This window comes from Rhinolophus sinicus, linkage group LG03 (assembly GCF_036562045.2).
Source record: "Rhinolophus sinicus isolate RSC01 linkage group LG03, ASM3656204v1, whole genome shotgun sequence".
In the NCBI taxonomy this organism is placed as follows: domain Eukaryota; kingdom Metazoa; phylum Chordata; class Mammalia; order Chiroptera; family Rhinolophidae; genus Rhinolophus; species Rhinolophus sinicus.
In genome coordinates, this window is record NC_133753.1 from 71,793,315 (window position 1) to 71,820,856 (window position 27,542).

Consider the following 27,542-nt stretch of genomic DNA (forward strand, 5'->3'; position numbering starts at 1 on the left):
GCTAAGAAGAAGACAGGATATGCCGAAAATGACAGATAGAGTCCAGGAGAAGCAACCTCTTTCAACTAAAGACCAAATGAAGCTGATGTTCCAGTGTATTATCATTACTGTAAGCTTATGTTCACTCCTGCTTCGTATATGCAGGTCCTCTCCCAAACACTGAAATATCAAACTCCTGTACATTATTAACTAGTTCTACAGCACTGAAGGAGTTTTTCAATGTGCAAAAGGAACCTGCATGAGGACCAACTAGAACCAAAGCTTAGCAGAAATGTTTTGAATTTATTCATCACAAAGTGTCATGTCTATGAAAAGACAGGATATTGTCTGAGATGAACGTCAGGACACCTGCCACAAGCATTCTGGGTCATAAAACAAACGTCTACAGGGGCCAGCAGGTTCCATCATCTGAGGGAACAGACAGGCAGGGAGTCGGAAGTGAGGAGGGGCATCAGTGAAGACCCGCTGAGCTATTGCAGCTGTACTCAGCTCTGCTAACTGATACATTGAGGAAAGGGAGGTCCCATGAGCCAGCCAACATCTTAGGGTTTTTAAAGATTCGATGAGAACGCAAAAAGTCTCCTTCAACTCTCCTAATTTCAAGCCTCAGCATCAAGGTCCAAATATTAGAAGTAACACCATGTAAGATGAACAGAACAGGTTTTTCACCAGATCCCCTCCCCCGTGACTGCAGTATATGTTTTTGCCACATATTATAGACACTTGAGGACACGTCTTTCCATCCAAAATGGCAGGCAATATCACAAAGGGACTAACCTATACCTAATTCAGATTTACGTCCTCATCACCTACAAATATGCTTTCTACACAATAGACATGAAAAAAATACCTCCCCTTATGAAAACGAAATTAATGTATTTTGGTCAAACAGAATTTCAAGACATGATGCTATTACGTCTGCGCTGGGTCCTGACCACGTCACCGTTGTGTTTACATAAGGGCATCCTCAATGGTGAAATTTTTGTATTTCCAGACAACAGGAATATAGAAAGGTAGTAAGAAATGATGTGGATTAGTTTTCTTCAGAGGTTGTACACCATGTAAGCATCTAATCGACTTTTCCACCTAGAAGCTGAACCAGAGATTTAACATCTCTTAGCGCGAGGACTGTCTCACCGTCATACAGGTCCCCGTCTGTACAATGTCCCACACCATCTCTGCAACTCGCAATGCTCATCTCTTCCCTCAGGTCCCTGTCAACCTCTGCTTATCCATTTGGCCATGATCAAATGGACCTTTATTTCTGGAAGCCTTCCTTGCCCCAGGAGGCCAAGTAGGACTCTTCATTCTCAGTGTCCCCATAAAAGCATGTCACACAGTGTGATAACCTCTATCACACTGTAACAAATCAAGTCTCTATAATTATTTTCATCTGCTTCTGGAGACCAAGAGTATATTTCATGTCTCCAGACTATATACTAAAGTTCTATACTCAAGAATACAGTGCCCTGTCCATAAATGTTCCCTTCACCAAAAAAAAAATAAAAAAAAAAAATGACGTGATACATCAGGAAATGAAATGTACCCCAATAGTAAGTGACTCCCAAGGGGGAAGTATTTGGTAGAAATAGAAGGTTGAAGAGAAGACAGGAATATGAGCCCGACGTTACCTGACACCAAACATTCATTCAGGGGAAGACTTTTACAGAAAGACTTTCCTCTGGGTGGAATGGTTACACTATTGTTACTTGACATGAAATGAAGGCTTTGGTCAGACCAAGTCTTAACAAAGAGAAAGTGAATCCAGTACAAGGGAACAGAAGTAAAACCTCAAAGATACATAAGAAATCACTATGTACCTCCAGAATATTGAGCAACTAGAAGCTCAGAGCTCAGGTTGATGAGATGGAGAACATTTAGGTGAGAGAAAACCAGGGAGCTCAAACAAATGAAAGGGACCTGGATTCCTCCGGTGAAGACAGCCCTCCAGGCTCTATGTGTTCCAAGGACTTGGCCTGACTTTCTGTACTTCCGTCCCTCAGTGCCTGCCACAAGTTCAATTATAAACTTTATGGCTGTTCTGCAGCCAGTGTGCAGTTTCATCAATGGACACCCGACGCATTGGCAGAGCTCTGCCCTCACGGGATGCCTGCAATTAGAGTCGTACCACAGAAGCAGCAGAGGTCTGTTGTTGGGTATGTGGTGATCAGCAAGTGACAAAACAAGAGGTTCCTTGCACAAGCGGTCACATGCCAATCTGTGGGTTTCTTCTCGTCTGAAACTCAGACCCCTCTTGGCTCTGCTGGACCCACCCACAAGGCATGCTCTATATATCCAGTCCCCAGGACTGGGGAGACCAGCTGCCCCTGAATCCCAGGACGACCAGCTGGATCTGTTCTCACAGCAGCCACAGCACAGAGACTGGGTAAGACAATGAGCCCCAGGAACTGACACAGGCGGGCTGGTGATGGGACAACTACTGAGGGAGGGCTGAGCTGAAGTTAATGCCCAGTACTTGACAGACTTGGGGAAGCTGAGGGAAAAGGAAATAGAACCTCAGTGTCTGCAGGGTGAGAGATGAGGTGGTGTGTCACTACTGGGCCTGGATGCAGGAGATTCTTCTCTTTTTACAGGAAACATGGTTCCAACACAGCGGGATTCCCAGCTTTGCCTCCTTCTCCTGCTGGGGCTCTTGGGGATGGTAATCTCCCTCCATGGAGCACCCGGCAATCTGACAGCAACTCAGTGGTTTTATGCTCAGCACATAAATATGACCAACCCTCAATGCAACATCGCAATGCAGCCAATTAACTATCTTTATTTTGGTGTTCATGGGACATGCAAACCCATAAATACTTTCCTCCATACAGACTATGCGAGTGTAGTTGATACTTGTAAGACCCGAAATGTAACCTGCCGTGATCGTCACCATACAAATTGTCATAATAGCTCAATGCAAGTGATGATAACCTACTGCAACATCACAGTCTACTCACCAAATTATAAGAACTGCTCATACATGACAAACCCAGATAAAAAGATCTACATTGTTGCCTGTGACAACAGAACTCCAAGGGACGATCCAGCATACAGGGTGGTTCCAGTTCACCTGGATCAGCTCATCTAAGCTCTGAGTCAGCACTTTGTGCCAAGCTCTTGTGCCAAGCCCCACAGTCACAGCCAAGGTCACATCCTACCGTGTACCTTGGATGGCAGCATCAGTCCTCATCACCAGCCCTGAACCCCCTTTAAGCTTTGCTGAGCTGAAGCTCCTGTGCTCCTGCAGTAAACTTCTTTGCAGAATCACCTACAAGTCTCGCTGTGTCTGTTTGGGCCCCTTTGCTGTGACGTACACACAGTCTGGTCTGGAGAATTTTTCCTTTCCATAATATGAGATTTGAGGGAAATAGACATGAGGATAAGGGGTTCCTGATAAAATGAAGCGACACGGACTTTTCTCTCTGCCTCATGTCGTAAACCTGAGGATTCCACGCTTACTTGTGTATTTCCATCCCAAGTCATCAATGGCCCCTGTTGAATAAGTGGGAAAGAAATGTCTTTGATTCTGTCTAAATAATGAATTATAAATTTTATTATAGAAGTAATTTCTGTTGTAAAAAAAGAAAAGAAAGGAAAAGAAAACTATGCCATATGTCATGAGCCCAAAAAAGAAAAAGAAAATTGAGGCCTCAGAGATGTTTGCCTGTAAATGAGTATATCAAGCCTGCAGGTATTAGCGGTTACACTAAGGTTGGATCTGGGGTTTAGTCAACTGTGAAAGGAGATCAGTTGTTCAGGTGTATATGGGCAGGTTCTAATAGTGCCTGGAGAACGTGGGATCTTTCCTGACCATTTCTATGTCCTAGGTCATGGGGTGCTGGAAGGACAGGGAGGAGGCATGAAACTGGGATCTCATCAGGGTGAGGCAGCTCTTGCCTATTCTGACCTCCACAGCTGTCCCCAAGGGGTGTCAGTGGCTCATTGACTCTCAGGTCAGGGAAGGGCACGAGCTCCAATATTAGAGAATTGTGGAGCCACAGAAAGAAGGGCTGGGTAATGAGATCCCCCGCCCCACCTCCACCACAGGGCTGCACCCAGGAATCAGTGAGGGACATGAGTGAAAGCCCCTTGCTAATGTTGTCAGGACCAGCATTTAAGTGATTGTTTGGGTGACAGGAGTGTCTGACTCAGGCATGTCATCAAACACGATGTCTCTAGAATTCCTGCTGTTTTTTAAGCTCCTCTTTCATGCCCAATAGTATAGCAATTTCCATCCCTCCCACATCCCCAATGGTTAGAAATTCTTGCTCTGTAGTACTTCGGACAGAAGCTACATTCCAGCATCTCCTCTGGAGGTGTCATCGGGATTTTGCTCCTCTAGGTGGGTCTGTTGACTCAAACAGTTGCATGGGGCCCTGGGATTGGGAAATTCCGGTGCTCCACAGAATCCTCTGACTCAGGTTAATGACCAGTGGCATGAAATGAGCTCCCTCTTCCAATAGCCTTGGAGTAAGAGAGGAGGAGGTGGAGCCACATGTCCTATGAAGAATGGCATAACAGTGACATCCACGTGGTCTTAGTTTCTTCTTAGTTTCTTCTCAATAGAGACCATGGAAAGTGTTCACTGAATCCAACTTAATTTGTCTTCTCAGTACAATGGTTCCCATTCTGAGACTCCGGCAGAGTCATGCCTGGGGTAAATAAAGATGGATGTTTTGATTTACAGATCACCCCCCCAGCCAACATTCCCTCCCACTTCCTGGGATAACAGCCTGTACCAGCAGGCTGTTTTGTAAATCTAGCCTCACAACATGTCCACGCAAGGGCAGCTGCTGAGTTGGTGGGAACTCATATGTCAGCGGGGGACAAATTCCACCTCATCTACACCCCCAACTTCAGCCACATATTCTGTAGCAAGAGGAATCACACATTAGCCCTCTTATCACTTTCTAATATAAACTACTGAGAACACCAAAGAACTTGCCTCTCTCTGTGTGTTATCTTTTCACATTGGCTCTATTAGGTGTATAAGAAATAAAACAGGAAAGCCTTGAATAGATTATCATTAGTTTCTGTCATAACAATAATGAACCTATTATAGATTAACATAAATATCATCTTTTTATGAAAAGTAATCCTTGTTTCTAAAGAAAATTTAGCAACAAAATAGCATTTGGTTCATTTTGAAAATTCTTTCATGACTGGCTCACAGTAGACAGCTGGATTCTCACATCTGCTTTTGCACTCAATCATCAGTCGCACTATGTTGTTTTGCTGAATTATAGAAAGAATACCCTGCCTCAAACAAATGAGGTTTTCACAGACACATCAGTGGTCATCAGGATCACCAGTGTCCCGCGACTGCAACTTGACAATCATTTCTGTGGGGTATGAGCACAATATTACACAAGATCCCAAAAACTTAAATAGATACACACATTTACCCTGTGAAGAATGAAAAGGAAAGGCCAATGAAACAGCTCAACAACATCTGTCCTATTGTTATAATACTTAACTCAGGCACTTGAAACCATGACTTGGCAATACATGCAATGTTATCAATAAAAATGGCAAAATATTTTAATACTTCCTGAATGTAGTTTCTATGGTGTGTCTTAAAACATGGGTTTCATGGGGACAAATGTAAAGGGTAAGAGCCACCAGAATTGAGACCCCTTCCGTCTCACATCTTTCATGAGTATATTTTATTCATAAAAGAACGTTATGCACTAAAAACCATAACCACATTAGTGCATATCAGTCAACCTGGACAGTGGTCCCCATCTTAGAGATGAGGAATCACAGGCAACCAGGATGGACAGGATTTACCTTCCACCTACTGTGCATTCTGGTGCCTTATAAGACACAGCCTAAAATGAGGAGAGCACAGGCTCCGAAGGGATACACTCGTATTTCTGCCATTACTTGCTATTAATTCACTGTATGTGCCTTGGCGTACTCATCTCGGAAATGGGGATAGTAATGCCTTATAGACAATTGTGAGGGTTACACAAGCCCTTTTAAATTAACTGATTTCCTCATTGAGGTTGCCTAGAAGTTGTTCTGGCTTTCAACTTGCTCTACAACATTTACAAGGTAAAGGAAACAGTTTCTTGTTTCTCCCAGTGCCCACATTTAAAAATAGGTATTAAGTTCACCTTTGTTATAAAAAATTGGAGCTTATTCAATATTGCTGATTTCTACATGGAGCAATGTTCCCAAATTATCATTCTATGAAAAGAAAAAACAAACTGGAGACATTCTTCCACTACAGGTGATATTTTGTGGAGGCAGTTTTTACTTTCCCAGGCTTCCTTGGGTCCACTGACACATGTGTGTATCTGCAAGTAACTGGTGTTGTCAAAACACAACTCCTACCACCCCACACCCATATAGGAGTTTCAAAACAGCAGGTCCTAGGAAGATTGATAGTACATAGCAGTGAGTTCGTCACCACACATGCACTCTAGATAAGTTCATGGGGATTTGGTTGCTCTTTTATTCAGGGTACACATTTAGGCATAGCTAGGGAGTAAGGTTTGAATACAGATTATTCCTCCTATAAAATGGGTAAAGTGTGATGGTTTGAGCACACAATGGAATTCTGTGGTCCCATAAGGCGAATGAGATTCATGGAACCTTGAACATTACTACCATGGAACATGACCAAAACATGTTGTTAGTGCCAAAGAAGTGTGGTGAAGAAGCCTGTGCATAGAATGTCAGTATCTGTGGTGAAATAAAGGAGAAGTGAGACACAAATTTACAAGTGAATACATTAAATTTTGTTTGAATGTCTCATTGTATGTACACATTGCGGATTGGTACCCCCCCAAAAAAAAAAACCTGAGTAACTATTGTTTCTAGAAAAAGAAAAAAGTCCAAATCGACAAAAACTCAGAGAAGAAACTTTCTATACTAGATAACTTTTCCTTGTGATTGAATTTGTTATGACCACGTGAATGTACACACATACCATGCATGCATATTTATTAATATATATACATATGTACATATATATATATTATACGAGCCAGACAATCAAGTTCACGAACTTTCCACCGTGAAAGTGCACGGTGGAAAGTTCGCGAACTTAATCATCCGATCTTTCGTGTGTATGTCAAAAACAGAATCTCTGAGAGAAGAAACTTGAAACAGTGAGGAACTCATCAAGTGTAAACTGAAACTGTCACATTAATGCAACAGTTGATGACCTGTAGGCTGAGGGTTGGAGTAAACCTCATCCTTCATCCCTCGACAGAGAATAAAAGATGGCTGCAGATATCCCCTCACTCCACACCCTCCTCTCTTCCTTCTCCACCTCAGCCACATGGCGGTGGAGAGTTTCTGGTGAACAGCCGGCCCTCAGCATTTTGTCTGCCTCTGCCCCTCTCACCCTGGAGAAGAGTGTGACTACCAGGGCAGCCGGTAGAGTGACACAGAGCTTGGAACAGTTAGCTGAGGAAGTGTAAGAACCTTGTGCTTTGGAGCTGAGCTGCTTTGTGATACTGAAATCCTCCGTGCTTAATCCCCTGAGCTTTTCCTTGGTAGCTACGAAATGGCGTTTTCAAAAGTTTCAGGTCATGTCAACTAAGTTCCAGGAGGGAAAGTTTTGGTCCCTGCTTTCCCGGGCACCCTTGCTGGGACACATACTTAGGAAAGCCTAGTAAGTACTGTGGAGGGGCTGCATGTGAGATGGGACACAGATTATTAGGGGTATGCTCTGGCCCTCAGGCAGTTCTGTGCAGGGGTCCTCATAGGCCAGGTGAAGGCTGGCAGGTGTGGAGGTAGGGAAAGTGTCGGGGGCTGTGACTGCCTGAGGATGTACAGGGTAGGCAGTACGTGTTTTCTGGGGATGAGTCAGATTTCATTCACTCTTTCTGAAATGGCATCAAGTTGTTTTGCTTTGAAACCTACCCTGCATCATAAGCTGTGGTTTGACTGAACACCAGCCCAGCTCTAGGCATAAGGTCATCAATGCCTGCATCTCATTTCTGGGACCACAGGGGTTGGATTCTCAAGCACTGGCCCAATCAGAGATATTAGTAGGAATGTAGAGGGATGGAACAATTGCAAGTTTGTGCTAGATTTCCTCAAGAGACAATGGAAGGGCTGAAGTTACTGGACCCATCTTACAAATAGTTTGCCTGAAATAAAGCCAAAACAAAGGAGAGGGGAACAGAATACACAGAAACTCAGGTTTTGTTTTCATCTTCTGAGACGTAAGTCGTTCATGAAGCCATAACCATCACTTATTGCTTAAGGCAGGCTTAATCGTGCAGGCCGGCTCTCAGGATTCCTTGATGTGACGTTCTCCCCATTTTCCTCATTGTAAGAGGACTTGGATAAACTGATACACATAACTCATTCTGAGCAATTGTATTCCTTAACCTAATATTTATGTCATAACAGAAAGCATTACTGTTGAAAGTATGACCCCGAGAATTTAAAGCAGCAATGCCTTACAGCTTCCTGTTTGTTTCTGACCTCAAGTGATATCCAAATTCTATGCCAACGGTCTATCTTCATCATACCCTAACCCACTTCCTGTGGGCACAGTGCTGACTTGGATGTCTGGCCAACTCTTTTCTTATGTCCATGTGCCTTCCTCTGATTTCTTACTGGTCTCCCGGGAGACCCGGGGGAGTGTGCACTGAGTCTCACAGACAGATCACACACGGTCAGCTCGGGGAAACAGTGAGCATGTACTACAACCCAAGGGCAGAGGGAGGCACTGGGAATACAGAGATAAAGTCAAGATGGCTCCTTTTGCGGAAGGGGAACCGAGCGAGACAGAATCCCAGACGGGTCATGTTTGAAGGTGTTGTTCCCCAAGTTATATTCACTCCCATCTGAGGTGACTCTTCTCCCATTCTCCTCTCTGGAGCACAGACATTGCGCCAGCCCCTTTGGATGGCCAGCCATGATGAAGCTCATGGCTGCACTAATTTTCTACCACACACACTTCACCAAATACAGTGCAGCTCATATTTAGGATTGTGGTTTCTGGGCCATTATATGATCTTATCTATATAAATAAAAGTATCAGGGCAAAACTATATGGGATAAAGTCCACATCTCCCATCAGTTGGCTGTGGAAACTTAGAGATTCGTGTTAACTTTCTATTCCTCATCTTCAAAATGATGGTTTTGGATTAAATGTTCTTCCAGCTCAGGCTCTTTGCAAGTCTATGAGTCTGTAATAAGGACTGGCTGTTCTGTCTGTGTGTGTGCATGTGTGTGTTCTTCCTACTTTCAGCTGCTTTGAGTGCAGAAGAAAAGCAAGAGGGCAAAATTCTTTAAATCTTCAAAAGGAAACCATGTGTGTCTTTCATATACAGAGCCCAGCTCATAGGTGATTCACTTCAGTCTCATTGGAAACTTTCAAATCAATCCCTAAACCAATAGCCGGTCTTCTCTATGATCATATATTAGACACAAAGTCACTCTTCCTGCGACATGTTAGTAGTGAATGCCACTCTCAAAATCCTCGGTGATTTAATAATTTCCATTAAGTTACCTGCACAGCTTTCACACTGGATTCTTGGGCTCCACCCAGGTATATTGCCATAGAAGGTCCGGAGTGCAGCTCGAGAATCAGCACTTCACACCATCCCCCGGTGGTTCTGATACAGTCTGTCGTCAGTCTGGAATTTGGGATCCATTTTCAGCTGAGCCCAACTGCAGAAGCCTTGATGAACTAGGAAATGTCTTGGTATTGGGGCTATGCCAAGGCAGAGGAAGAGGGATACTATTTGCTTGGGCATCAAAGACAATGCCAGCCACACACACCTCTGACCCAACATCTATACCCTCGTGTTAGGCTTCTGTTCCCTTAATTGACACCCAAGTATAAACAACAGACCCATCTCACCATTGTAACACTGTCCACTTAAAAGTAGGAAGAAAATATGAAGGGCTGGCTGAGGCCCCCTATATGGAACAAAATGGCTCAGGCACATTGCTCTACCCCTTGGGCCTAGAACAGTGCCTGGCACTGAGCACATGCTTAATAAACTGCACTGGGCGAATGAATGAAGAGACATTGAACTCCTCAGATAGACAGAGAGCCAGGGGAAGAGGTGCGAACAATCAAAACCAGAAGCTGTCAAACCGTGACAGTAGATGAACTGTAGATGTAACCAAGACTCCACAGAGGAAATGGGGTTTCACAGGAGCAAGAAAGTATGATGAGAATGAAGCTCTTATTCCCTGTGGAACAGCAAGAGGAGAGCACACTAAAGGATTTGGGTGCATGCAGTCTATTTCTCAGGTCACTTGGCTCCTTCTGACATCGGCCCTTGACACAATCAGAGATACTTGCTACGCAAGGTGAAGGACAAAGGCAGAGCCTTTTTCTACTACATTTATTCCTGAGATAATAGAAGTTTTGGAGTTGCTGCAGTTGCCTTACCAATGTGGGAGAGATGTCTGCCTGAGGAGTAAACCAAGATAGACAGATAAAAGGGAAATGGAGAAGAGATATAAGCTGGGCACAGTTTTCATCATCTGAGTCCTGATAAGCTGCCCTTAACGCCGTAACAATTTTGTATTGCTTAGGACAGTTTAACTGTCCCTTAAGGTCCTTAAGCCATCAGAAAGACCAAGGGGGGGAGCTTATGAGGTACCGAAAAGCAAAAAGAACATTAGAGTGTATTTAACATTAGAAAACTATGTGTTTCATTTACTCATTTTCACATTACTAACATTTGAAAGTAGGGTAGTCGACCTAGGTTTCCATGTGAAAATGACTTTTCAGCAAAGATTTTAAAAGATAAGGAAATTCGCCATGCTTATGTGGAGTGAGGTGGGGCTGAGGTGGCCGTAGAGTGTACCAGGAGTGTCAGGGAACAGTAGAGGCCGGGGAACTAGAGAAGCATAAGTAGAGAAAGAATGGTAGAGGGGTAAATTTGAAAGGAAAGGTTATGGGAGGCTAGATCACGTAGGGCATGTCAGCTTTGCATGATTTTAGGTTTTGTTCAGAGAGAAATGAAGACGTTCCAGAGGGTTCTGAGCAGAGTTACGTGGTATCAGTGATGGTTTCAATAGAACATTCTGGCTCCATAGGTGGTGAAGGGGAAGCAGTAATGCCTGTGTGTCTTTGCGGTAATGCCAATGGGAGGCGATGGTGTCTCTCACCAGCTGGTAGCACTTTACCAGCAAGAGGCGGTCAGATTTGGGCATGTGTGTACAAGGTAGAAACAACAGACTTTCGTGATGGATTAGCTGGAGAAGTAAAAGAAAACATTAAAGATTGCTTAAACATATTTGCCTAACATTGGAAAGGATTGCGTTGTCTTCAACTGAGTTGGGGATGCTGTTGGGGGGGACGGACTAGCAGGTGGAGGTCGCCGAGGGAAAGATCAGAGTTTCCCTTTGGGGTTTAGAAAGTCTGTGACATATAGTAGACATCCATCTGGAGATACTGAATAGCAAGTTGAATGTATGAGTCTAAAGTTCAACAGAGAGAGCTCTGCTGAAGATAAGGAAAGGGGTGTTGGAGTTCATGGTATTTAACACCCCATCCCACCACATATCACTCAGAGGTTTTGTGAGATCGAGGAAAGGCCCAGTATCTGACCCTGGGAAGCCCCAACAACCAGAGGTGGGGAAGAGGACATACTGCCTCAGGATACTGCAAATGAAAGCCCTGTAAGGTGGGGGACAAGACAGGAGATAGTGGTGTCCTAGAGACCAAGAGGCAGCCTGACAATCTGCCTTCAGGGTACCAGGACTGATCTCACCATGTTTTCCATCCCTGTTTCTGTCACAAGAAGGCTCATTCCCAGGTCATCACAGGAGGAGGAAGTGACAACTGTGTGAAAGGGGGCAGATAGATTAATAAATTAACTATTGAAAGTGGACCCAGTCACAGGATGGGAGTGAGGTGGTATCTTATTCTAAATATCATGTTCTCCGTGTGGCCCTATTTGTGTTTGACTGGAGTCTGGGGACTGCATCAAGGAGATTTTCCAAGCTCTTGGCTAAGAAGAAGACAGGATATGCCAAAATGCAGATAGAGTCCAGGAGAAGGAACCTCTTTCAACTAAAGACCAAATGAAGCTGATGTTCCAGTGTATTATCATTACTGTAAGCTTATGTTCACTCCTGCTTCGTATATGCAGGTCCTCTCCCAAACACTGAAATATCAAACTCCTGTACATTATTTACTAGTTCTGCAGCATTGAAGGAGTTTTTCAATGTGCAAAAGGAAACTGCATGAGGACCAATTAGAACCAAACCTTAGAGGATATTTTTTTTAAGATGTTTATTGGGGAAGGATAACAGTACTTTATTGGGGAACAGTGTGTACTTCCAGGCCTTTTTTCCAAGTCCAATTATTGTCCTTTCAATCTTAGTTGTGGAGGGTGCTGTTCAGCTTCAAGTTGTTGTCTTTTCAGTCTTAGTTGTGGAGGGCGCAGTTTAGCTCCAGGTCCAGTTGCAGGGGACACAGCCCACCATCCCTTGCAGGAGTCGAACCGGCAACCTTGTGGTTGAGAGGACGTGCTCCAACCAACTGAGCCATCTGAGAGCACAGTGGCAGCTCAACTCAAGGTGCCGTGTTCAATCTTAGTTGCAGGGGGCGGTGCCCACCATCCCTTGCGGGATTCGAGGAATTGAACCGGCGACCTTGTGGTTGAGAGCCCACTGGCCCATGTGGGAATCGAATGGGCAGCCTTCGGAGTTAGGCGCAAGGAGCTCTAACTGCCTGAGCCACCGGGCCGGCCCCATGGGATATGTTTTGAATTTAATCATCACAAAGTTTCATGTCTATGAAAAGACAGAATATTGTCTGAGATGAACGTCAGGACACCTGCCACAAGGATTCTGGGTCATAAAACAAAGGTCTACAGGGGCCAGCAGGTGCCATCACTGAGAGAACAGACAGGCAGGGAGTCGGAAGTGAGGAAGGGCGTCAGTGAAGACCCGCTGAGCTATTGCAGCTGTACTCAGCTCTGCTAACTGATACATTGAGGAAAGGGAGGTCCCATGAGCCAGCCAACATCTTAGGGTTTTTAAAGATTCGATGAGAACGCAAAAAGTCTCCTTCAACTCTCCTAATTTCAAGCCTCAGCATCAAGGTCCAAATATTAGAAGTAACACCATGTAAGATGAACAGAACAGGTTTTTCACCAGATCCCCTCCCCCGTGACTGCAGTATATGTTTTTGCCACATATTATAGACACTTGAGGACACGTCTTTCCATCCAAAATGGTGGACAATATCACAAAGGGACTAACCTATACCTAATTCAGTTTTACGTCCTCATCACCTACAAATATGCTTTCTACACAATAGACATGAAAAAAGTACCTTCCCTTATGAAAATGAAATTAATGTATTTTGGTCAAACAGAATTTCAAGACATGATGCTATTACGTCTGCGCTGGGTCCTGACTACGTTACCATTGTGTTTACATAAGGGCATCCTCAATGGTGAAATTATTCTATTTCCAGACAACAGGAATATAGAAAGGTAGTAAGAAATGATGTGGATTAGTTTTCTTCAGAGGTTGTACACCATGTAAGCATCTAATCGACTTTTCCACCTAGAAGCTGAACCAGAGATTTAACATCTCTTAGCGCGAGGACTGTCTCACCGTCATACAGGTCCCCGTCTGTACAATGTCCCACACCATCTCTGCAACTCACAATGCTCATCTCTTCCCTCAGGTCCCTGTCAACCTCTGCTTATCCTTTTGGCCATGATCAAATGGACCTTTTTTTCTGGAAGCCTTTCTTGCCCCAGGAGGCCAAGTAGGACTCTTCATTCTCAGTGTCCCCATAAAAGCATGTCACACAGTGTGATAACCTCTATCACACTGTAACAAATCAAGTCTCTATAATTATTTTCGTCTGCTTCTGGAGACCAAGAGTATATTTCATGTCTCCAGACTATATACTAAAGTTCTATACTCTCAAGAATATAGTGGCCTGTCCATAAATGTTCCCTTCACACACAAAAAAAAAAAATGACGTGATACATCAGGAAATGAAATGTACCCCGATAATAAGTGACTCCCAAGGGGGAAGTATTTGGTAGAAATAGAAGGTTGAAGAGAAGACAGGAATATGAGCCCGACGTTACCTGACACCAAACATTCATTCAGGGGAAGATTTTACAGAAAGACTTTCCTCTGGGTGGAATGGTTATACTATTGTTACTTGACATGAAATGAAGGCATTGGTCAGACCATGTCTTAACGAAGAGAAAGTGAATCCAGTACAAGCGGAACAGGAGTAAAACTTCAAAGATACATAAGAAATCACTATGTACCTCCAGGATTTTGAGCAACAAGAAGCTCAGAGCTCAGGTTGATGAGATGGAGAACATTTAGGTGAGAGAAAACCAGGGAGCTCAAACAAATGAAAGGGACCTGGATTCCTCCTGTGCAGCCAGCCCTCCAGGCTCTATGTGTTCCAAGAATTGGGCCTGACTCTCTGTACTTCTGTCCCTCAGTGCCTGCCACAAGTTCAGTTATAAACTCTATGGCTGTTCTGCAGCCAGTGTACAGTTTCATCAATGGACACCCGACGCATTGGCAGAGCTCTGCCCTCACGGGATGCCTGCAATTAGAGTCGTACCACAGAAGCAGCAGAGGTCTGTTGTTGGGTATGTGGTGATCAGCAAGTGACAAAACAAGAGGTTCCTTGCACAAGCGGGTCACATGCCAATCTGTGGGTTTCTTCTCGTCTGAAACTCAGACCCCTCTTGGCTCTGCTGGACCCACCCACAAGGCATGCTCTATATATCCAGTCCCCAGGACTGGGGAGACCAGCTGCCCCTGAATCCCAGGACGACCAGCTGGATCTGTTCTCACAGCAGCCACAGCACAGAGACTGGGTAAGACAATGAGCCCCTGGAACTGACACAGGCGGGCTGGTGATGGGACAACTACTGAGGGAGGGCTGAGCTGAAGTTAATGCCCAGTACTTGACAGACTTGGGGAAGCTGAGGGAAAAGGAAATAGAACCTCAGTGTCTGCAGGGTGAGAGATGAGGTGGTGTGTCACTACTGGGCCTGGATGCAGGAGATTCTTCTCTTTTTACAGGAAACATGGTTCCAACACAGCGGGATTCCCAGCTTTGCCTCCTTCTCCTGCTGGGGCTCTTGGGGATGGTAATCTCCCTCCATGGAGCACCCGGCAATCTGACAGCAACTCAGTGGTTTTATGCTCAGCACATAAATATGACCAACCCTCAATGCAACATCGCAATGCAGCCAATTAACTATCTTTATTTTGGTGTTTATGGGACATGCAAACCCATAAATACTTTCCTCCATACAGCGTATGCTACTGTAGCTAATCTTTGTCTGACCCCAAATGTAACCTGCCCTAGTAGCCAGTATACAAATTGTCATAATAGCTCAATTCAAGTGATGGTAACCAACTGCAACCTCATAGGCCCCTCATCAACTTATAGGAACTGCAGATACAGCACAAGGCAAGCACAGAAGATCTACATTGTTGCCTGTGACTGCAGAACTCGACGGGACAATCCAGCATACATGAAGGTTCCAGTTCACCTGGATCGGCTCATCTAAGCTCTGAGTCAGCACTCTGTGCCAAGCTCTTGTGCTAAGTCCCACAGTCACAGCCAAGGTCACATCCTACCATGTACCTTGAATGCAAGCATCAGTCCTCATCACCAGCCCTGAACCCCCTTTAAGCTTTGCTGAGCTGAAGCTCCTGTGCTCCTGCAATAAACTTCTTTGCAGAATCACCTACAAGTTTCGCTGTGTCTGTTTGGGCCCCTTTGCTGTCACGTACACACAGGCTGGTCTGGAGAATTTTTCCTTTCCATAATATGAGATTTGATGGAGATAGACATGAGGATAAGGGGTTCCTGATAAAATGAAGCGACACAGACTTTTCTCTCTGCCTCATGTCGTAAACCTGAGGATTCCACGCTTACTTGTGTATTTCCATCCCAAATCATCAATGGCCCCTGTTGAATAAGTGGGAAAGAAATGTCTTTGATTCTGTCTAAATAATGAATTATAAATTTTATTATAGAAGTAATTTCTGTTGTAAAAAAAGAAAAGAAAGGAAAAGAAAAATATGCCATATGTCATGAGCCCAAAAAAGAAAAAGAAAATTGAGGCCTCAGAGAAGTTTTCCTGTAAATGAGTATCTCAAACCTGCAGGTAGTAGTGGTTACACTAAGGTTGGATCTAGGGTTTAGTCAACTGTGAAAGGAGATCAGTTATTCAGGTGTATATGGGCAGGTTCTAATAGTGCCTGGAGAACGTGGGATCTTTCCTGACCATTTCTATGTCCTGGAGAAGGGGGGCAGCTGGTCATGGGGTGCTGGAAGGACAGGGAGGAGGCATGAAACTGGGATCTCATCAGGGTGAGGCAGCTCTTGCCCATTCTGACCTCCACAGCTGTCCACAAGAGGGAGTCAGTGGCTCATTGACTCTCAGGTCAGGGAAGGGCACAAGCTCCAATATTAGAGAATTGTGGAGCCACAGAAAGAAGGGCTGGGTAATGAGATCCCCCGCCCCACCTCCACCACAGGGCTGCACCCAGGAATCAGTGAGGGACATGAGTGAAAGCCCCTTGCTAATGTTGTCAGGACCAGCATTTAAGTGATTGTTTGGGTGACAGGAGTGTCTGACTCAGGCATGTCATCAAACACTATGTCTCTAGGATTCCTGCTGTTTTTTAAGCTCCTCTTCCATGCCTGAAAGTGTAGCAATTTCCATCCCTCCCACATCCCCAATGGTTAGAAATTCTTGCTCTGTATTACTTCGGACAGTAGCTACATTCCAGCATCTCCTCTGGAGGTGTCATCGGGGTTTTGCTCCTCTAGGTGGGTCTGTCGACACAAACAGTTGCATGGGGCCCTGGGATTGGGAAATTCCGGTGCTCCACAGAATCCACTGACTTCAGAATAATAACGACTGGCATGAAATGAGCTCCCTCTTCCAATAGCCTTGCAGTAAGAGAGGAGGAGGTGGGGGCCACATGTCCTATGAAGAATGATGCAGTGAATGCTCCTGGCCTCAGTTACCAAATAATATGTCTCTTCCCAGACAGGGACACAGCATCTCCAACACCATACGATAGAGCGATCACTCAGCCACCTGCCAAGCTCCCTCTGCCTCGTGTCCTCATCCCCTGTCTCATCATTCACTCACTCATTCATTCATTCATTCATTCATCCAGCAGCTATCTATTGTGCTGATACTATATCGCAGACACACTTCTGAGGTGGTCATGACATTAAGTGAAAAGGACACATTCCTCCCATATGGTGCCTTTTTACCGGGAAGAGAATAAAAGTATAAAATTATTTTTCCAGGTGATGTATCAGGAGAAAGATTACAGAGATCAATGCAATGCAGAAGGTCTGCATGAGTTCATGAAGGTGATTCTGAAAAGTGGGACCAGGAAGGGCCCAATAGGGGAATGAATTCTGAACATGAACAGCAGCAGCTGGTCATGCAGAGACCAGGAAGAGACTCATCTGACCAGAGAGAGGAGGGGAGAGAGAGGGAGACATAGAGAGATCAAAGGCCCTGACATGGATATAGACAGGGCAGTTAGAAGAATAACAGTTAAACTAGCAGAACAGGAGCATCATAAGTGTGGACATTAATGACAAGGTTAATGAGGTTCACATGCTTCACACCTGTGCAGACGCAGGTAAAGAGTAACTTCCTATGGGAAACAAATGGAGCATGTTTAACACTAGATAATGTGAACAAAGTCAGTCTAGCTGCGACAATTTGAGACAGGAGTGGAATTGATGCTGACAGTCAGGAGCTCGCATTGTGCAGGACAAATACTTGATGCTTGAACGATGGTAATCACAATGGAACAGAAGAGAAGGTGCAGATTTCGGAAATGTTTTCAAGTTTGAATCATCAGGCCTTACTGACAAATTAGAAGTGGAAGAAGAGGGAAACACAGGAGGCTTCCCATCTCAGTAAAGCGCACAGTCATTCTCTCAGCCTAAGCCCCCTCCTATTCCCCTCCCCGTGGCCTTCCCCACCCCCTGGCCAATCCCATGTTCCTCCTCTTCCCCGGTCCTGCAAGAGCCAGCTGAGGAATTGGCTGGGGTCAGAGGCATCTGATGGCCCTAGAGCTCAGAGGCAGCTCTTCCCTCCCAGGCAGGTCGATGATTCAAAGCAGAGCAAGGTGGGTTCTGTGCTCACAGAGGAGGAATCCAACACTTGGCTCACACCACCCTGAGCAATACACATCAGAGATCTTCTGGTTGCACTGAACCAGGGGCCAACACCATCGTGACCACTGTCACCGAAATTAATTGTTCACGTCAGCATATTCCAAGGACACATTCTTTGGAGTCCACTTGCCTTCCGAAGCCTCTCTTCCTGACTTTATAAATGCTCAGAACACGACCATATTCTCAAAGAAAGTTTTGGGGGACTAAATGCAGTTAATGGTTGCATCACACTCTGTGTAAGTCCAGCATGAAGTGAAAGGGCAACTCACATCGCTATTGTTTTCACTTTGTTTTATGTTTTAATATCAGGAACATTGCAGGGCACCTGCCTCTGTGCACGCAGCGTGGGCTTGTCTGGATTGACCTTCAGACCAGAAAAAGAAGACCCCACCATCAGGTCAGAGGACACTAGAGGAGAGAAATCGAAGCAAATCATTGTGACTGGGTTTTTTTGCCCAATATTGAGAGTTTAGGAACTGTGTTTCCATTTGAATTCCATAATACAGTGAGGTAATGAGTAAGAAAAGGACCACAGAAATTCTGTTCCCATCAGTAATTCAAACTCCCTATGGAAAATAGCCTTTTTCCTGATCTAAAATTTTACTTAGGTTAATAAGCTTCTCTCTTGAAATGCACATAGAAATATGGCCGATTTAAACGTCAATCGTGTCCCAGGCCTGAGTTATAATAATCACATCATTTCAAAGGTATATATGTATATATATTTCCCTTCTCCCCTTTCTTCCACCTCCCCCTCACTCCGGTTCAAGCCGTTGTTTCTCAGTCTAGTTGTGTAGGACACAGCTCCCTGGCCTATGCTGGTATTATGAGCCTTGTGCTCCCCCCGGCTGAGGCAGTCGGTCGCCAGTCGTCGGTGGGACAGTCACAGCAGCTCACGGCAGCTCTCACCGGCTACTGGCCATGCATGCTGTCCACCAGGCGCTCATGGCGCCACACAGTAGTCCACGGCAACTCACAGCAGCCCAAGCAGCCCACGCCAACCTCTGGCTGCTCAGCTCCCTGAGATTGTTCAACATCTTAGCTGTAGAGGGCGCAGCTCACTGGCCCATGTGGGAATCCAACCTGCAACCTCGGCATTAGGAGCACGGCTCCAACCACCTGACCCACCAGGTGGGCGGGCCCCTGAAAGGTACATTGAATTCCAAATGGGTGATATGAGAGACTTTAGTAAATAAGGCTAGCAGGGTGATCCCCATGAAAACCGGACCATTGAGTAGATTAAACCCACATCATACATTCCCACTGACTTAGAAAACGTGACCCACATTTCTGCATCTAGACATTATCAAATCTGGCACAAGACACCAGGACCCACAAAAGCCAGGTCAGTGCACTTTTGAATGAACCAGAGAGTCAATCAAACATGTGAAGTGAAGTTTGTCTGGAGTGGAGCCCAGGGTCAGGGCATAGCTAACAAGGAGTGAGAATGAATCCTTCATTGGATTTTTGACGTGAGAGAGCAATTTGCTTCAACCTTTTCGTCATGAGCAGTAATCGCAAATCAAAGGTAATCTAAACCAAGTAGAGAACTAAAGTAAGTCATTAACTAATAGATTTCAGTGGTTTTTAAACAATTTGGACAGTTTCCTTTTGCACTGGCTTCCACAAATTACATTTCTGTCATGACTACAGACGTATTGTGCAGTGCCTAACTGACCCCTCCAAATTTAGAAGTCGTGGTTGGTGCTGTTGTCACTGTTGAAATCTAGGCTCTCAGAACAATAGTGCTTCATAGAGGCAGTTGCTGTGCCTTCTCAGTGAGGGCAGGGCCACAACTGAACATGCTTCCTTATCCTCAAACTGAAGTTTTCTACATGCAACGAAGGCTCAGGCATGATTTAGCTGTGACTCAGTAGAACACGAGAACGGCATAAGAGTGACATCTACGTGGGCTTAGTTTCTTCTAAGGCATCTCAATAGAGACCGTGGAAAGTGTTCACTGAATTCAACTTTATTTGTCTTCTCAGTACAATGGTTCCCATTCTGAGACTCCAGCAGAGTCATGCCTGGGGTAACTAAAGATGGATGTTTTGATTTATAGATCACCCCCCAACCAACATTCCCTCCCACTTCCTGGGATAACAGCCTGTACCAGCAGGCTGTTTTGTAAATCTAGCCTCACAACATGTCCACGCAAGGGCAGCTGCTGAGTGGGTGGGAACTCATATGTCAGCAGGGGACAAATTCCACCTCATCTACACCCCCAACTTCTGCCACATATTCTGTAGCAACAGGAATCATACATTAGCCCTCTTATCACTTTCTCATATAAACTGTTGAGAACCCCAAAGAACTTGCCTCTCTCTGTGTGTTATTTTTTCACATTGGCTCTATTAGGTGTTTAAGAAATAAAACAGGAAAGCCTTGAATAGATTATCATTAGTTTCTGTCGTAACAATAATGAACCTATTATAGATTAACATAAATATCATCTTTTTATGAAAAATAATCCTTGTTTCTAAAGAAAATTTAGCAACAAAATAGCATTTGGTTCATTTTGAAAATTCTTTCATGACTGGCTCACAGTAGACAGCTGGATTCTCACATCTGCTTTTGCACTCAATCATCAGTCGCACTATGTTGTTTTGCTGAATTATAGAAAGAATACCCTGCCTCAAACAAATGAGGTTTTCACAGACACATCAGTGGTCATCAGGATCACCAGTGTCCCGCGACTGCAACTTGACAATCATTTCTGTGGGGTATGAGCACAATATTACAAAAGATCCCAAAAACGTACATAGAAACACACATTTACCCCGTGAAGAAGGAAAAGGAAAGGACAATGAAACAGCTCAACACCACATGAAACAGCTCAACATCTATCCTATTGTTATAATACTTAACTCAGGCACTTGAAACCATGCCTTGGCAATATATGCAATGTTATCAATAAAAATGGCAAAATATTTTAATACTTCCTGAATGTAGTTTCTATGGTGTGTTTTAAAACATGGGTTTCATGGGGACAAATGTAAAGGGTAAGAGCCACCATAATCGAGACCCCTTCCGTCTCACATCTTTTATGAGTATATTTTATTCATAAAAGAACGTTATGCACTAAAAACCATAACCACGTTAGTGCATGTCAGTCAACCTGGACAGTGGTCCCCATCTTAGAGATGAGGAATCACAGGCAACCAGGATGGACAGGATTTACCTTCCACCTACTGTGCATTCTGGTGCCTTATAAGACACAGCCTAAAATGAGGAGAGCACAGGCTCCGAAGGGATACACTCGTATTTCTGCCATTACTTGCTATTAATTCACTGTATGTGCCTTGGCGTACTCATCTCGGAAATGGGGATAGGAATGCCTTGTAGACAATTGTGAGGGTTACACAAGCCCTTTTAAATTAACTGATTTCCTCATTGAGGTTGCCTAGAAGTTGTTCTGGCTTTCAACTTGCTCTACAATATTTACAAGGTAAAGGAAACAGTTTCTTGTTTCTCCCAGTGCCCACATTTAAAAATAGGTATTAAGTTCACCTTTGTTATAAAAAATTGGAGCTTATTCAATATTGCTGATTTCTACATGGAGCAATGTTCCCAAATTATCATTCTATGAAAAGAAAAAACAAAATGGAGACATTCTTCCACTACGGGTGACATTTTGTGGAGGCAGTTTTTACTTTCCCAGGCTTCCTTGGGTCCACTGACACATGTGTGTATCTGCAAGTAACTGGTGTTGTCAAAACACAACTCCTACCACCCCACACCCATATAGGAGTTTCAAAACAGCAGGTCCTAGGAAGATTGATAGTACATGGCAGTGAGTTTGTCACCACACATGCACTCTAGATAAGTTCATGGGGGTTTGGTTGCTCTTTTATTCAGGGTACACATTTAGGCATAGCTAGGGAGTAAGGTTTGAATACAGATTATTCCTCCTATAGAATGGGTAAAGTGTGATGGTTTGAGCACACAATGGAATTCTGTGGTCCCATAAGGCGAATGAGATTCATGGAACCTTGAAAATTACTACCATGGAACATGACCGAAACATGTTGCTAGTGAGAAAGAAGTGTGGTGAAGAATCCTGTGCATAGAACATCAGTATCTGTGGTGGAAAAAAAAGAGAACTAGACACAAATTTACAAGTGAATACATTAAATTTTGTTTGAATGTCTCATTGTATGTACACGTTGTGGATAGGTACCCAAAAAAAAACAAAAAACCTGAGTAATTATTGTTTCTGGAAAAAGAAAAAAGGCCAAATCGACAAAAACTCAGAGAAGAAATCTTCTATACTAGATAACTTTTCCTTGTGATTGAATTTGTTATGACCACGTGAATGTACTCACATACTATGCATGCATATTTATTAATATATATACACGTATGTACATATATATGTTATCTGAGTCAGACAATCAAGTTCACGAACTTTCCACCGTGAAAGTGCACAGTGGAAAGTTTGTGAACTTAATCGTCCGATCTTTCGTGTGTATGTCAAAAACAGAATCTCTGATAGGAGAAACTTGAAACAGTGAGGAACTCATCAAGTGTAAACTGAAACTGTCACATTAATGCAACAGTTGATGACCTGTAGGCTGAGGGTTGGAGTAAACCTCATCCTTCATCCCTCGACAGAGAATAAAAGATGGCTGCAGATATCCCCTCACTCCACACCCTCCTCTCTTCCTTCTCCACCTCAGCCACATGGCGGTGGAGAGTTTCTGGTGAACAGCCGGCCCTCAGCATTTTGTCTGCCTCTGCCCCTCTCACCCTGGAGAAGAGTGTGACTATCCCAGGGCAGCCGGTAGAGTGACACAGAGCTTGGAACAGTTAGCTGAGGAAGTGTAAGAACCTTGTGCTTTGGAGCTGAGCTGCTTTGTGATACTGAAATCGTCCGTGCTTAATCCCCTGAGCTTTTCCTTGGTAACTACGAAATGGTATTTTCAAAAGTTCCAGGTCATGTCAACCAAGTTCCAGGAGGGAAAGTTCTGGTCCTTCCTTTCCCGGGCCTGGTTTAGCGCAGCGCCCCCTGCCGGCCAGGGCTGCGGTGGCCGCGGGAGCCAGGCTGGGAGGGCAAAGGCTCTGAGGGGCTCCAAATGGGCCCTACTCCACAAGCAGTCTCTAGCAGACAAGGATCCTTGCCAGGCTTGCCGCGCATGGTACAATTAATCCAAATTAACATGATTGTTTTGGTAAAGAAGGCTGTATGTACCCAGGCCATTGTCCCCTCCAGACACCTTCTCAGGAGCTTTTCAGTGCCCTCTATGGAAGCTCTTATGGAGGAGAGAGAGCTTGGATGGGGCTTAGAATGAATGACCTTGATGACCACACAGTGGGTGTTCAGGGTCAGGGCAATGGCGAATTGTATGGGATCACCTCAGGGGTATATCGACTCCCTTAGACACAGATCACCACACCCTTGATGGGACACATACTTATGAAAGCCTAGTAAGTGCTGTGGAGGGGCTGCATGTGAGATGGGACACAGATTATTAGGGGTATGCTCTGGCCCTCAGGCAGTTTTGTGCAGGGGTCCTCATAGGCCAGGTGAAGGCTGGCAGGTGTGGAGGTAGGGAAAGTGTCGGGGGCTGTGACTACCTGAGGATGTACAGGGTAGGCAGTACGTGTTTTCTGGGGATGAGTCAGATTTCATTCACTCTTTCTGAAATGGTATCAAGTTGTTTTGCTTTGAAACCTACCCTGCACCATAAGCTGTGGTTTGACTGAACTCCAGCCCAGCTCTAGGCATAAGGTCATCAATGCCTGCATCTCATTTCTAGGACCACAGGGGTTGGATTCTCAAGCACTGGCCCAATCAGAGATATTAGTAGGAATGTAGAGGGATGGAACAATTGCAAGTTTGTGCTAGATTTCCTCAAGAGACAATTGAAGGGCTGAAGTTACCGGACCCATCGTACAAATAGTTTGCCTGAAATAAAGCCAAAACAAAGGAGAGGGGAACAGAATACACAGAAACTCAGGTTTTGTTTTCATCTTCTGAGACGTAAGTCATTCATGAAACCATAACCATCACTTATTGCTTAAGGCAGGCTTAATCGTGCAGGCCGGCTCTCAGGATTCCTTGATGTGACGTTCTCCCCATTTTCCTCATTGTAAGAGGACTTGGATAAACTGACACACATAACTCATTCTGAGCAATTGCATTCCTTAACCTAATATTTATGTCATAACAGAAAGCATTACTGTTGAAAGTATGACCCCGAGAATTTAAAGCAGCAATGCCTTACAGCTTCCTGTTTGTTTCTGACCTCAAGATATATCCAAATTCTATGCCAACGGTCTATGTTCATCATACCCTAACCCACTTCCTGGTGGGCACAGTGCTGACTTGGATGTCTGGCCAACTCTTTTCTTATGTCCATGTGCCGTCCTCTGATTTCTTACTGGTCTCCCGGGAGGCCCAGGGGGAGTGTGCACTGAGTCTCACAGACAGATCACACACGATCAGCTCAGGGAAACAGTGAGCACGTACTACAACCCAAGGGCAGAGGGAGGCACTGGGAATACAGAGATAAAGTCAAGATGGCTCCTTTTGCGGCAGGGGAACCGAGTGTGACAGAATCCGAGACGGGTCATGTTTGAAGGTGTTGTTCCCCAAGTTATATTCACTCCCATCTGAGGTGACTCTCTTCTCCCATTCTCCTCTCTGGAGCACAGACATTGCGCCAGCCCCTTTGGGTGGCCAGCCATGATGAAGCTCATGGCTGCACTAATTTTCTACCACACACACTTCACCAAATACAGTGCAGCTCATATTTAGGATTGTGTTTTATGGGCCATTATATGACCTTATCTATATAAATAATAGTATCAGGCCAAAACTATATGGGATAGGGGCCGGCCTGGTGGCTCAGGCGGTTAGAGCTCTGTGCTCCTAACTCCGAAGGCTGCCGTTTCGATTCCCACATGGGCCAGTGGGCTCTCAACCACAAGGTTGCCGGTTCAACTCCTCAAGACCGCAAGGGATGGTGGGCTGCGTCCCCTGCAACTAAAATTGAACACGGCACCTTGAGCTGAGCTGCCGCTGAGCTCCCAGATGGCTCTGTTGGTTGGAGTGTGTCCTCTCAACCACAAAGGTTGCCAGTTCGACTCCCGCAAGGGATGGTGGTCTGCACCCCCTGCAACTAGCAACGGCAACTGGACCTGGAGCTGAGCTGCACCCTCCACAACTAAGACTAAAAGGACAACTTGAAGCAGAACGGCACCCTCCACAACTAAGATTGAAAGGACAACAACTTGACTTGGAAAAAAAAGTCCTGGAAGTACACACTGTTCCCCAATAAAGTCCTGTTCCCCTTCCCCAATAAAATCTTTAAAAAAAACACAAAAAAACTATATGGGATAAAGTCCACATCTCCCATCAGTTGGCTGTGGAAACTTAGAGATTAGTGTTAACTTTCTATTCCTCATCTCCAAAATGGTGGTTTTGGATTAAATATTCTTCCAGCTCAGGTTCTTTGCAAGTCCATGAGTCTGTGATAAGGACTGGATGTTCTGTCTGTGTGTGTGCATGTGTGTGTTCTTCCTACTTTCAGCTGCTTTGAGTGCAGAAGAAAAGCAAGAGGGCAAAATTCTTTAAATCTTCAAAGGGAAACCATGTGTGTCGTTCATATACAGAGCCCAGCTCATAGGTGATTCAGTTCAGTCTCATTGGAATCTTTCAAATCAATCCCTAAACCAATAGCCGGTCTTCTCTATGATCATATATTAGACACAAAGTCACTCTTCCTGCGACATGTTAGTAGTGAATGCCACTCTCAAAATCCTTAGTGATTTAACAATTTCCATTAAGTTACCTGGACAGCTTTCACACTGGATTCTGGGCTCCACCCAGATATATTGCCATAGAAGGTCCGGAGTGGAGCTCGAGAATCAGCACTTTCACACCATCCCCAGGAGGTTCTGATACTGTCTGTCGTCAGTCTGGAATTTGGGATCCATTTTCAGCTGAGCCCAACTGCAGAAGCCTTGATGAACATAGGAAATGTCTTGGTATTGGGGCTATGCCAAGGTAGAGGAAGAGGGATACTATTTGCTTGGGCATCAAAGACAATGCCAGCTACACACACCTCTGACCCAACATCTATACCCTCATGTTAGGCTTCTGTTCCCTTAATTGACACCCAAGTATAAACAACAGACCCATCTCACCATTGTAACACTGTCCACTTAAAAGTAGGAAGAAAATATGAAGGGCTGGCTGAGGCCCCCTATATGGAACAAAATGGCTCAGGCACATTGCTCTAACCCTTGGGCCTAGAACAGTCCCTGGCACTGAGCACATGCTTAATAAACTGCACTGGGCGAATGAATGAAGAGACATTGAACTCCTCAGATAGACAAAGAGCCAGGGGAAGAGGTGCGAACAATCAAAACCAGAAGCTGTCAAACCGTGACAGTAGATGAACTGTAGATGTAACCAAGACTCCACAGAGGAAATGGGGTTTCACAGGAGCAAGAAAGTATGATGAGAATGAAGCTCTTATTCCCTGTGGAACAGCAAGAGGAGAGCACACTAAAGGAGTTGGGTGCATGCAGTCTGTTTCTCAGGTCACTTGGCTCCTTCTGACATCGGCCCTTGACACAATCAGAGATACTTGCTACGCAAGGTGAAGGACACAGGCAGAGCCTTTTTCTACTACATTTATTCCTGAGATAATAGAAGTTTTGGAGTTGCTGCAGTTGCCTTACCAATGTGGGAGAGATGTCTGCCTGAAGAGTAAACCAAGATAGACAGAAAAAAGGGAAATGGAGAAAGAGATATAAGCTGGGCACAGTTTTCATCATCTGAGTCCTGATAAGCTGCCCTTAACGCCGTAACAATTTTGTATTGCTTAGGACAGTTTAACTGTCCCTTAAGGTCCTTAAGCCATCAGAAAGACCAAGAGAGGGGAGCTTATGAGGTACCGAAAAGCAAAAAGAACATTAGAATGCATTTAACATTAGAAAACTATGTGTTTCATTTACTCATTTTCACATTACTAACATTTGAAAGTAGGGTAGTCAACCTAGGTTTCCATGTGAAAATGACTTTTCAGCAAAGATTTTAAAAGATAAGGAAATTCGCCATGCTTATGTGGAGTGAGGTGGGGCTGAGGTGGCCGTAGAGTGTACCAGGAGTGTCAGGGAACAGTAGAGGCCGGGGAACTAGAGAAGCATAAGTAGATGAAGAATGGTAGAAGGGTAAATTTGAAAGGAAAGGTTATGGGAGGCTAGATCACGTAGGGCATGTCAGCTTTGCATGATTTTAGGTTTTGTTCAGAGAGAAATGAAGACGTTCCAGAGGGTTCTGAGCAGAGTTACGTGGTATCAGTGATGGTTTCAATAGAACATTCTGGCTCCATAGGTGGTGAAGGGGAAGCAGTAATGCCTGTGTGTCTTT

General features: G+C 44.7%; 1 protein-coding gene and 1 long non-coding RNA gene across 2 annotated transcripts; both read left to right on the plus strand.

Moving 5' to 3' along the window:
• The first annotated feature begins 2,232 nt into the window (after positions 1-2,232).
• On the plus strand, positions 2,233-3,267 carry LOC141570365 (uncharacterized). The gene is made up of 2 exons (XR_012494374.1): positions 2,233-2,386; positions 2,595-3,267. It is a non-coding gene; the product is annotated as an uncharacterized LOC141570365 (long non-coding RNA).
• An 11,376-nt stretch (positions 3,268-14,643) lies between these two features.
• On the plus strand, positions 14,644-15,688 carry LOC141570366 (non-secretory ribonuclease-like). Its single transcript, XM_074326704.1, has 2 exons — positions 14,644-14,807; positions 15,016-15,688. Exon 2 carries the CDS (start codon positions 15,021-15,023, stop codon positions 15,507-15,509), a length of 489 nt encoding a protein of 162 aa, XP_074182805.1. The 5' UTR covers positions 14,644-14,807; positions 15,016-15,020; the 3' UTR covers positions 15,510-15,688.
• The last annotated feature ends 11,854 nt before the right edge of the window (positions 15,689-27,542 follow it).

Coding starts and splice junctions, on each gene's coding strand:
- LOC141570366 (XM_074326704.1), top strand. CDS start 15,021: ATGGTTCCAACACAGCGGGATTCCCAGCTTTGCCTCCTTCTCCTGCTG.